Genomic DNA, 12,915 nt, shown 5'->3' on the forward strand with positions numbered 1-12,915 from the left:
TCATGCTTCAGCTCCCAACACCACTTCAAAAATATTCATATTTTAAACTCGAAGGTTTTAGAATTTAGAAACTAAAATAGTTTCTTTTATGATGTAACACAGATATCATAAGGAGAAAATTGATTTCCGATAAGAATGATTATGGAATTATCTCCAGAAATATGGAGGATATTTATAATGAAAGATATGATGATATCTTAGAATTTCTAATATCAGAGGATGATGAAGAATATTGTCCGCAAGGGTTTAGATTCGGAAGCAAGGTATTCGTTAATGGCTTCAGCAAATACTGAATCATTTGGATTCTTGGAAGGTAGGTTTCGTCCTTGTGATTTATCCACAGCCTCCTTCATACTTTGCTCAATCCGTTTTCCAGTTCCAAACTTTTTCTTTTTCTGAGCTTTGTCAACACACTATTCTTTATCATCAAACTTTTTACTGTTAAGTTCGTTTACAGTTTTTGCTGCTTCATCAATATTTTTTCAAAATTTCGAGAACTAGTTCGCGGTTTAAGGTGTTTTTCGGAAACTTCACATTCAAAGTACGTAAGTATAGGAGATAGATGTTATATGTACACATATAACTGTTGGAGTAGACATGCTGTGAGATTTTTAAATACTGATTGCCGATTCCCAGTAATTGGCAAGACAATTCTTGTTATAAGATGCAGATGAGTAAATGATGGGGTTTCGATAAATATAATGATTTTTCGAAAAGTCAAAGATCAGTGAAGTTGTTGGTAAGTTTACTGCTAATGTGGTGGAACATAAACGGTTCCCCGATAACAATAAAAGAGCACGCATATATATCAAGGTTATAATAAGGCTAATCTGAAAAGTCGAAGTTGACTGGTTGGAAGTGTGGTAAAACTGGATAATTTGAAAAGAGATTTCAAGATTATTTTCGGTAAAAACAACGCTAAAGGATCTTGCACAGTTTTGAAGTCAAAGTATAGCTTTGAAAGATGTAGAAATCTAATAATGATGTCACTGGTTAAATCTTGACTTGGATTCTGTTCTGTCAGAATATGTAATTTGAATTCGAATAAGAATGGTTTTTCAGATTTCTATGAACGAATGTATAGCGTTGTTAAAGTAGTGTAGTTAATGATTATTGAATAATCGAATGATGTACTGTGTAACATATTAATTGTGAACTTATATATTTTCCGGGTATTACCTACCCGTTAAAATATTCTCACCATTAACAGTTTGTACAAAATAATTTTCTTAATTACAATCTTTACGTAAATATACCTATATATATAGTTTCCTTATATGTAATCATGGATTTAATGAGTTAACATAATATTAATCTCATCTGGTTTTCGACTAGGACTAGAATATATAATCTCTAACACTTTTAGAAACTACATATTATCTGCAGAATATTTCTTCGATGAAGTTATGAATCAATACTTCATTGTTTGTTGTTGTTGGTATTCCTTGGTATCTATGGTGCGTATGACGTTGATGTTCGTGGTACAGATTGTGATGTTGAGGCGTGTGATGGTGATGTTGTTGTTGGTGGTGGTAATGATATTGTTGGCGTTGATGATGGTGGTACTGTTGATGGTGGTACTGTTGATGCTGGTGATGCTGCTGGTGCTTGTAACCTTTGTACCATATTCTCTAAAGTCACCACTCGAGCACGAAGCTTCTTCTACTACACCGGGATGATTGTCGGTTCGAACGAGCGGATGAATAAGATTCAGAATTTGAGATAGTATATTATCGTGACGAGATACTCTGGAAATGAGAGAGAAAATGGTGTCTCGAACAGGTTCGCCGGTAAGTGCTTCAGGTTCTTCGCCAAGAGGGCAATGTGGTGGATGGAAAGGATTGTCTTATTCTTGTCTCCAACGATTAAGTAGGCTACGAACCCATCCCCAATTCATCCAGAATAGATGATGACTAATTGGTTGATCCATTCCGGTTACACTGTCTTCGGAGTTAAGGTGAATATCCATATCGGAATAGCTGTCGGAGTTTAAGGAATTTGAACTAGATACGTGATCCATCTTATATAATCAGGGAATTGATTTTTGATATAAGATAGATTATAGAATTTAGATTGGTACTCTTCAATACATAATTTACATATGTATATATAATACCAAAATCCCGTAAATTACGGAGAAATTTTCGGAAGATGTCAGGAAAAGTATACAGTAACAGATATGCTAAGATATGAATTTTTGTCTATACACTATTTATGCAATAAATGCAGGAAAACGTATCTAGACTTAAGAATGATAAGCATATAATTTCCGACAAGAAATGATAAGCAAAACTTTTAACATGCAGACACGGTCGAAGTCCAGACTTACTAATGCATCATAACAACTATCAGTTAGACACACTCATTCAAGACCTGGTTCGCTAGGACCAACGCTCTGATACCAACTTTGACGATCGCTCCAAATTCATATGGACAATACGTCATTCATTGATTTCATTGCGAGGTATTTGACCTCTATATGATACGTTTTGTAAACATTGCATTCTTTTGAAAAGACACACCATAAATGAATATTTAAATCAAAGGTTTTCGACATCTGATGATTTCTACATATAGATAATCACCGTAAATAATAGTTTACAATAGTACTTTCGTTGACAATGCAGTCAAAATAAGATACATGATGATGATTTGGTGAATGCAACGTTTCCTTGAAAAATATGCCATGTACGACTCCATGCACATAGCTTGTCTAACATATAAGCAAACAGCGGAAGACTTCTAGGAAACCTGAGAATAAACATGCTAACAAGTGTCAACACAAAGGTTGGTGAGTTCATAGTTTTAGTGTTTCGCATAATCTGTATATAAAGGTGGATCACAAGATTTCAGTTGTTTCATCCGAAACGTTTATCAAAATATTCTACAAAATTGAGCACCCTGGTAACTAAACTTAACGTATATATAATTTATACCCTTTGTATAATCATCTTAATAATACACGTAAACCAACGTGTACGCTTCTCAAATAGCATACGTCCGTTAAAAGGCTAGTGCTCTAGCTCGGACGGGGATATCAAGCCCTATGGATCCATATACTACTACTCGCGCCCACCAGTTCTTATAACTGGCAGTTACTAGTTACCAAAGCTAAGGGATTTTCGGTTCAAACTCAGTGTAGAATTTAGTATGTACTTGTATCCATTGCGTTTAAAATAAAGTGCATGTATTCTCAGCCCAAAAATATATATTGCAAAAGCAATTAAAAGGGGAGCAAATGAAACTCACCTTAGCAGCATATAAAGTCGTTCACCAAAATGTGACTGAAGCTCGGAATACCAAATATCCGTAGATCTCAACCTAGAGAGCATATGTTGGTCAATAAATGTCTACCAAGCTAGGTCTGGTCATAGTGTATCATAATCCTAATGCTCGAGATCGACATATAAAAGTTATCCAAAGTTGTTTCAAAAAGTCAATTTTGACAATAGTTCAACAAACGAGACGTACCTTATATAAGGATTCATTTACTCGGTTGGTAATATTCAAAAAAATCCATTTTATCAATCTCGTAAACAAGTTGTTTAAGTATTAATTGCAGATTCAAAAAGCAATTCCAATTAATGTCAATTATAATTCAGTTGACCATATCTTTTGATTCGTTCCTCGAAACTATTCGATATCTAAATGAAAAGTTATTGATTTTTTTGTCAGCTTTCCGAAAACATGTATATCATATACCTTTTACCGGTAATATATGTATTTAATTCGTGATTCATTATAAACTGTTTAACGACAAAATTTAGCATACAAACATGTATAAATATATATACTCGAGCACTAGACATGGATACACAATTAATGTATAAAAGATAAAATATAAATGCTTACGTATCAATATTGTGATTCAATATTGCAGAAAAGTACGTAGATACAACATAGATGATAACAGTAGGTTTGACTTGTAAATAATACCCATGAACATTACCCATAACCTCCATAGCTATAACCCATAATTTCCTTAACTTTATCCCGCTCAAAAACCCATTTTTGAAAGTGACACGCTCATAACCTCGTCGTAGTATTTTATGTATATTACTAATTAATAAATAATAATACTAATAATTAATAAGATTAAGATTAATAATAATAATAATAATAATAATAATAATAATAATAATAATAATAATAATAATAATAATAATTTAAATACGGAGGAAGTAACATAAATAAATGTGTGTGTGATTGAAATGAAATCGTTTGAATTTATAGAACCTTTTCTGAAAAAGTACCCCATGCGATCGCATGGGATTTGTGCTTCAAGGCCATGCGATCGCATGGCACCCTGGGACAGCTCACAAATTTTTAACTTCTTGTTTGTCGACATAATATTTTATAATATATATAATATATATAATTTAAATAATTAATTATATATTATATTAAATTCATGTGCATAGTTGACTTGTAATTTTCGTTCCGATGACTCGTACGTTGTCACTCGACTTATGTCCCAGTTTCGGTTTCTCGAACGCATTTTTGTACGCTTAGAAAACTCGCAATTTACGTTTTGTGACTCGTACCTTTGTCAAAATATAGTCTTAAATTATCAATAAACTATATCATTCAAAGTGTATCTTAAACTTTCGAGTGTTTTGGTCATTTACTTCTATAAATCGTTGTCTCGCTATTTGTTAATATATATATATATATATATATATATAATAACAAATCGTTTTATGACCAAGTTAATATATATTTTCAACATTCATAAACACGTTTTAAATATACGTCGCAAGTTATTCATATAATTAATATTCCAACTTATCATATATATTCAAATAAATATTTAAACCAATAAGTTTAATGTACAGTATCAAACAATTAATACATTGTTACGTTTTCAAGTTATAGTATATATATATGTATCTATATACATATAATTGTTCGCGAATGGTCAAGATAACCGAAATGTATTTGAATATATGAAAGTAGTTCAAAAATTTTGAGATTCAGTTTTACAGACTTTGTATCGTGTCGGAAATGTTAATCATACAAAGATTAAGTTTAAATTTGGTCAGAAATTTTCGGGTCATCACAGATAAGCTTAATGATGTTAATAATCATGAAACACGCACCGAAGGACTATTTGAAGGAAGAAGGAATGAGATGAAACATGTTCGTAACAATATTGCTACTTCAATATGGAATGATCGTCATTAAAAATTTAGCAGTATTATATATGTTTTCGGTTATTTAGTAATGACTATGTTTTATTAAACTAAAATAATGATATTTAAGTATTTTTTTCTAGTGTCCATTTTTGTCATTTTACTTATTTTATAACAGGTTCAGCTACTTTGACAAACAATTAAATACATTTAAGCTTCAGCTAAACGCTTGCAACTAAACGCCTGCAGCTAAACGCTTGCAACTTCCAGCTAGTTTTGCCAAACATACCCTAAACAGTCTAAAAGCATCATTATATGTTAACAAATAGACAGTAGTCACCACTATAAAGCGAATAAAAGAAGAAAAAAAAGATATCTAAATTCCGGTTGCGACTGAAGCTTCATTCAGTTTGTGTGATTCTGAATTCCAATTGCAACTCGCAAGATCTTGGGCGACCAAATAAAAAATAAATCCGTATTTTTCCGGTCAAGTCTAAGTGGCCGGCCTGATTATGCATTACTTACTAATGGTCAAGTCTAACTTGAGAATGCAGCATAAAAACTACATGAACTACTACTACATACGGAGGGAGTATGATACAAGCTTCAAACATGTACCTTATTATTATTATAGAATATAAAATAAAATAAAAAATATAAGCCCTAATTAATCTTAATACTCCAAAACAATGTAAAAAAAAAAAGAAGTTAGTTTTAAAATAAATAGTAGAAAGCCAAATTGCTTACTGTAAAATTCGTTGAGGTTTAGATTATTCCGGTTACCGACTCATCGTCTCCAAAGCGATTACATTTCTCCGACGTTGAATCGTCAGCAAATTGTCCTTTCGCCATAATTTTATAAGAGCGTAGCGTAGCATATATGACATATATACTCCTTCGTCCAAATATATAATGAGGCCAACACAAATTTTCCAATTAAACCGGAGCTTAGGGTGCGTTTGATTCGTATAATCATCACAGAAAATATAATGAAATTTTTAATTAGATTTCGTCCGATTCTTACGTACATTTGAAATTCAATTTTATTTTTTGTTAGACGTAAAGCTGAAGTTGATTTTACTAAAATGAGTGTAGAGTAATTTAGAGGCAAACAAGTAGTTACCTAATTCCAAGAATGGTTTCATACTCAGCCCTATCTGATTTTACACTTTTACTTGTGAGAGGAAGAAGGAATTTCATAATTCATAATTTAATTGGCTAAAAATTACGTGGATAGTCTTTGTGTATAATTTTAACGAACTCACTTAACCTTCGTTAGAGTGAGGGATGATATTGGGACTTTAAAATGTTATTAGGGATGAAAAATGCAGAAAATAAAACATAGGGATGAAACAGGCAAAAAGTAGAAAACACGGGGACGAAAAGGGCAATTTTGTCTTTAAATATATATAAATATGAATAAAGTGAAAAGAACAAAAGTATATCAGATAAAGAGATTTTTACCTTCGATATCGGATTATGGTTGTTTTTTGTGGATATAGTCAAGGTTCTAAAAGACGCGAGTAAGGACACGTCGGTAGAGACTATGGAGGAATGAGTCAATCGAGATGGAGACGCGGCGGAGACGAGTCGAGAGTTAACCAACATTGTCTTTCAAATATAAATACACTGAATATAGATATTTCGGACATAAATACTTTAAATATGGATATTTTAAAAATAAAGAATTTATAACAAGATGATGTGGTCATAATTTACATAATATATAAGTTTTTTATAATGTTTTATAAGACTATAATTTAATTACTAATATTTCTTTAATGGATACAAAAAGTCACCTTTTAACTGACGTTGACTTGACATTTGTCTATTTTGACCTGACTTTTGACCGTTAACCGCCTTATTAGACGTTTTTCTTCGAGTGAGGATAGATTAGTAAAAAATAGCCGCACCGCTGCCGTTTACAACACTGGTCTTGTTTATGCGGAGTATTCTTGTGATTATTTGCATTCTTGGTAGGTCCTTTAAGGTGTTGTTTTTAGTTTTGGAGCATTTGTATAGTTTGTACAGTCATTTTGGTATAGTGAAGATGATGCTCGATATAGGTAGTTAGTTGACAGCTTGTTATCATTGCCTTTTAGGTATGAGCTTCATCGATTTCACTTCTTATACTCTCGTTGGAAAACTTTTCTTTTTAAAAAAATAAAGTGTTCTTTTTTATATAAGTTTTTATTATTTTTGTCAAAAAAGAACTCATTAAACGTTGTGTTGTAGCTCGCGTGGTAGTGATATGTCTCTCTTAGCGAGATATCAGAAGTTCGACTCATGTAGGGTGCAACATTGCATACAAGGTTGCTCCTTAACTGTTGAAATCCACCAAGGTGCCTTCTGCACATCGCGTTGCGGGGGCAGTGAGGGAGCGGAGGTTTTACTGCCCATACCTTCAAATTTGGCCGAATTTCGTCCTGAGTAGCAGTTGTGAATGATTTATATAACTGCCTAAAATGAACACGTGAGTGATTTTGTTTACCGAGTGATCCAAAAATGTTGTTAAAAAAAAAAAAAATGAGAACTCATTAATTCATTAATGTATGTATAGTAGATTTATCAGAAATATCTACTCCAGCCCTCCAGTAAACTACTAACGGTGATTTTCCTAGTTACATACTCCGTCTACATATGCTCCGTTAAACACAAAAATACATACAGATACAGTCGAGCACATTCAATCCCACAACTCTGATTCTCCGGTTCCTTCCCCCGCTATTCACGTCCGCTAAAACCCTACGGTATAACTCTTCGATTCTTCATTCCAACATTCAATTGTGTACTAACGATTTTTGCCCTTTGTATTTATATTCTGTCAAATGAATATTAGGGTTTATATGATTCAAATGATTTCGCTGATTATTATTCAATATTGGTCAGAGTTAACGATTCAATTTGTCTATGGTTACATAAATTACAAATGAGAAGGTCAAGTAGTTACTCGTATTACCTAATTTCTCATTGTATGATATGCATATTATTTGGGAATAAAGTTTATTAGGTTATATCTAGGTTTGCTTTAAACCAGTTTAACAGTAATATTTTGATATATGCTTTTAGCCAATTGTAACGGTTTTATCAAATACCTACAATAATTTATTGCTTAATCAGTTTACAGATATGTATGGGTAAGTGTTGATCAATAAGTTTTCCAAACAAGGACACATAATTAAGCTGAGAAATAATAAAGTATAAGATAAGTTGTATACTTTACGTTCGATATGATAATGGTGACTCGCTAATACAGAACATTTATTCAGATACCACTAAGTATGAAGCATCTTTCTTTTCCTACCGTGCTACAGATGTCAGTTTGCTTGTGTGAAAGTTTGTTCATTCTTAAATTTACTAATATCAATATACTCTGATATGCCATAGCCGAAGCTGTTATAGAATGTTTTCATGTTCAAGATGTTAGTTCGGAGTTAGTAAGTCTTTGTAACATATAACATGCTAAAAATTTCATTTTGAAAATGATTTAACGTCTTGATGTTTCACCTGGAATATGTATTTACTGTACTCTGCCCCGTTCAAAGATCTTTGATTGGTTTATGTCCTTACATTTTTACCTGTTATACATAAACTATAAAGGGACATGGAGTATTATTCAAAAAAACATGGTACACAAGTTGTTTTTTTTTTTTTTGGCACCAATGAATTTGCATTTTGAGAAACCACCTTATAATGTATGCCAATAAACAAAGAATGCGTCTGAATTGGTACAGTTTGAAAATATATTAATATCATTGAAGTTTTAGTCTTTTTGTTAAGAAATTTTCGAAGGATTTTGCTATTGATTCTTTCTGGTGTCGGTGTCAAGTTTCATGGGTTGCTTTAAGTTTTGAGGACTTTGATAAGTTTTGCTTACCTGTAGTAGATAAATTAAACATTCCTAAAATGAATGATATGTTACATTTACATTTACATGTTTATTAAAGAAAGACTTTTAAGTGATGATTTTTCTTGCTTTAGGTTGCCTTCCATCTCGTCTATAGAATGAAGAAAAAGAGAACAGCCACAGCACTCAAAGTTCAAGCTGAAGAAAAGAAACCCAAAATTGAGGTTAAACATGAAACATCTGAAGAAGAAGAAGAAGAAGAAGAAGATGAAGAAGAAATTGAAGAAGTTGAAGTATCCGAATCTGAAGAAGTAGAGGAAGAGGATAATGAACAAGTCGAAGAAGAAGAAGAATTTGAAGAAGTTGAAGAAGAAGAAGAAGAAGAAGAAGACGAAGATGATGAAGAAGAAGATGATGATGAAGAAGAAGAAGAGGAAGATGAAGAGAGTTCAAAAAAGGAGACTCTTAGGAAGCTTCTAGAACCCTTACCAAAAGATAGGATAATTGAGCTCCTAAAAGAAGCAGTGTTAAATGACCGTTCGATAGTTGATAGCCTTATCCATACTGCTGAGGTGGACCCCGCTCACCGTAAAATCTTTGTATTCGGCCTTGGTTGGGATGCCACAACAAACCAACTACAATCTGTGTTTAAAAAGTATGGTGAGATTGAAGAGTGCACGGTTGTTACTGATAAGGTAACTGGGAAGGCTAAAGGTTACGGCTTTGTTCTGTTTAAAACAAGAAAAAGTGCAAAAAAATCACTTAAAAATACACAAAAGAAGATAGGAAACCGTTTCACTACTTGCCAGCTGGCAGCTATAGGACCCGGTGAACCCAGTAATAAAAAGGATACGACTGGTACACCAGATCCAACTGGACGAAAGATATTTGTTGCAAACGTTAAACCCCATGTGAACCCTAACGCACTAAGGACCTACTTTGCAAAGTTTGGGGAAATTGAGGATGGACCGTTAGGGATTGATAATGTAACAGGAAAGTTTAAAGGGTTTACTATGTTTGTATACAAAACAGTTGATGGGTTAAAGAAGGCTTTAGAAGTACCTAATAAGGTTTTTGATGGTTGTAAGTTGGAGTGCAGACAAGCTGTAGAAAATCAACGTGGAAACAAAAATAAAAAGACTAACAATAATATGCAACCGGGTGGTTCTAATAATAGTGAGATTGGGAATATGGGTTATGGGTATGGGTTATATCCGCCTCAGCTTATGAACCCTACAGGTGGAATTATGATTGGGCAAAATCCAATGTTGGTATCTGGTTTGAATCAGGGTAGTAGTGGTTATGGAATGAGTACAGTTAGTCCAGGTATGATGGCTAATTATGGGGCCCAACTTGGGTTACATGGGCTTGGGCCGTATCAGAATACTCAGGTGGGCCGGGCTTCAGGTGGTGGTAACTCGTCACAGGTGGCGGCTAGGGAACGTTCGGGACGTGGGTCTTTGGAAGACGATTATCCTTCGTACCATGGTCGCTAGTGTTTTTATGCCTTTATTTGAATCTGTCTTTAGTTCTTGGCAAGACAATTTGTGTCAGTTTGTTGTTTAGTTGGAAAGATGCACTGTTTAAGTGGTTATAAGTTATTCATATAAGAGAAAATTGGGCGGTTGGTCCCTGTGGTTTACATGAAATGGGGTGTTTGGTCCCTGAACTTCATTTTCGGCATTTTCGGGTTGTTGGTCCCTGTGATTTTCAAAACACGTGTGGTTGGTCCCTGACCAACTACATCTGTTTTGAACTTTCATTTTCGGGGTTATTGGTCCCTATCAGGACCAATTGCACGTGTTTTGAAAATCACAGGGACCAACAACCCCGAAAATGAAGTTCAGGAACCAAACACCTCATTTCATGTAAAACACGGGGACCAACCGCCCAATTTTCTCTTCATATAATTATGGAAATTGTTGAACTTTTTGTAGTTATTAGATTGCAGAAGGATAACCATGAACTATATTTATCATGGTTACTCACATGGACTATTACCAAAGTCATTAGACATATACATATATTACCATGAAAGCAAACCATATATTGAACATATTGACAACAAATATTATGCAGGTTTAATATACATCATCTTCTACTTGGCATTTACTTTCAGCTCTTCAAAGCAATGTTGGTACTATAGCTGAAAGGCCAAAAGAAGGCACCTCAAATGCCTTGAACTGTCTAGAATGTGCTGCAACTCATGAACAACATTTTTGATATTCATCCTTTGAGATGGCGATTCTACAGAGCATGATACTCCAATCTTCAGAGTTAAAGCCATACATTCCTCTATAATCTTCGCATTTGAAGGCTTACTTTTCACATCAACAGAATCCTCATGATGAAAATTTAGAAGTTCCCCATCGATAATATCATTTACATGATCTGGTAAAGCCATGTAAGCAAAGTTATGAAGGCTAACACCTTCCTTAAATGTGTCATCTGTCGGATTTTTTCCGGTCATAACCTCCAATAATAATATTCCGTAACTATAGATATCCCCACTGCTTGTCATCTCATTCCCGAGACCATACTCTGCAAGTTATAAGCAATCAATTAATATATAAAACGTATGAATAGATTGTGTATTATGTATGTATACTTAACCAGGAGGTGCATAACCAAATGTTCCTTTAACGACAGATGAGTTATTTACGTCTGAATTTGTTCCAAGAAATCGAGCTAAACCAAAGTCTCCAACATGGGCCACCATATCTTCGTCAAGTAGAATGTTGCTAGGTTTCAAGTCACCATGAACAATGCTTGTTATGGAGTGATTGTGGAGATAATCAAGGCGCTTGCGACGTTAATGAGAATATTTATTCTTTGAACAAGGCTGAGTCTACATTTATTACTTTCACTTGAATGCACCCAATCATGTAAACTTCCATTGGCATGAACTCATAAATCAATGCTTTAAAATCATTGCCTTGAAAGTCAACACCTGAACATGAGGTTATTATCTTCAACAAATTACGATGTCGAATACTCCGCAATACTTCGCACTCCGCTAAGAAGCTTCTCTCAGCTCCTCGGTTTTGAAGATGTAATACTTTGACCGCAACCAATTTGTCATCTTCACCAAGTGTTCCTTTATAAACAGAATTAAACCCACCCTTGCCCATTAAATTGGCTTCAGAGAAGCCATTGGTAGCTTTCAGAAGTTGACTGTATGAAACTTCTAAGAATCGCCCATCCATCGATGATGATGATTCAAACACTAGGTCCCTACTTTTCTTTTTACAGAAAGCATACATAAAACCTAATACGGTGACGAGTGCACACACAATTAAAATGAATATCACAAAAAGAGGAAACTTTTTCTCATTATGTTTCTTCGTATTCGTCTCCTTACATTTGGGTAACCCGAGTTCAACTAAGCCACCACAAAGCCTACTATTACCCAAAATTGAGAACGCACTTGAATTAGCAAACACTCCTACTACCGGTACTTCACCCTCAAAATCATTAAAGGATGGGTTCAAAATCATTATACCAAATAATGTAGAATGAAGGACCGATGGCTAAAATGAACGAGATAAATGCCTTTCAAAAAAAAAAAAAAAAAAAAAAAAATGAACGAGATAATTAGTATTGGATATTACTCACCAATACAAATAGCAAAGTATAATTGCTAAACAAAAAAGCTTTCTCGGCTATAAAGTTTATTCACTCAAAAAATATCAAAACTAAAACTAAACTCATTGTTCAATAGCTAACGATTAAATACAAAATAAAAAGAGGATAAGCGTAAAACAAATAAAGAGATAAACTCAATATTGAAACAAACTCCTACTTATCCATAACTACCGTAGCCACCAAGTATTATTCATTCTCAATTCCTCCTGACATCTAATTGGGCACAAAGTCTATATCCACCAAATAAGCATCTAACGTGACTTGTGTCTTTTGTTTCTTTTCCCCACAAAT

The 12,915-nt window shown here is 33.7% G+C and overlaps 3 protein-coding genes across 3 annotated transcripts; 1 reads left to right on the forward strand and 2 right to left on the reverse strand.

Moving 5' to 3' along the window:
• The first annotated feature begins 7,784 nt into the window (after positions 1-7,784).
• Positions 7,785-10,558, forward strand: LOC139862979 (UBP1-associated protein 2B-like). Its single transcript, XM_071851614.1, has 2 exons — positions 7,785-7,882; positions 9,137-10,558. Exon 2 carries the CDS (start codon positions 9,138-9,140, stop codon positions 10,473-10,475), a length of 1,338 nt encoding a protein of 445 aa, XP_071707715.1. The 5' UTR covers positions 7,785-7,882; position 9,137; the 3' UTR covers positions 10,476-10,558.
• Positions 10,559-11,119: 561 nt separating this feature from the next.
• LOC139863242 (receptor kinase-like protein Xa21) lies at positions 11,120-11,698 on the reverse strand. Its single transcript, XM_071851885.1, has 2 exons — positions 11,593-11,698; positions 11,120-11,520 (listed from the first exon to the last, which is right to left on the reverse strand). The coding sequence occupies exons 1-2, from the start codon at positions 11,696-11,698 to the stop codon at positions 11,120-11,122; spliced, it is 507 nt and encodes a 168-aa protein (XP_071707986.1).
• A 106-nt stretch (positions 11,699-11,804) lies between these two features.
• On the reverse strand, positions 11,805-12,476 carry LOC139863243 (probable LRR receptor-like serine/threonine-protein kinase At3g47570). The gene has a single exon (XM_071851886.1). It carries the CDS (start codon positions 12,474-12,476, stop codon positions 11,805-11,807), a length of 672 nt encoding a protein of 223 aa, XP_071707987.1.
• Between the last annotated feature and the right edge of the window lie 439 nt (positions 12,477-12,915).

The sequence above is a fragment of the Rutidosis leptorrhynchoides genome, chromosome 8 (genome assembly GCF_046630445.1).
Source record: "Rutidosis leptorrhynchoides isolate AG116_Rl617_1_P2 chromosome 8, CSIRO_AGI_Rlap_v1, whole genome shotgun sequence".
In the NCBI taxonomy this organism is placed as follows: domain Eukaryota; kingdom Viridiplantae; phylum Streptophyta; class Magnoliopsida; order Asterales; family Asteraceae; genus Rutidosis; species Rutidosis leptorrhynchoides.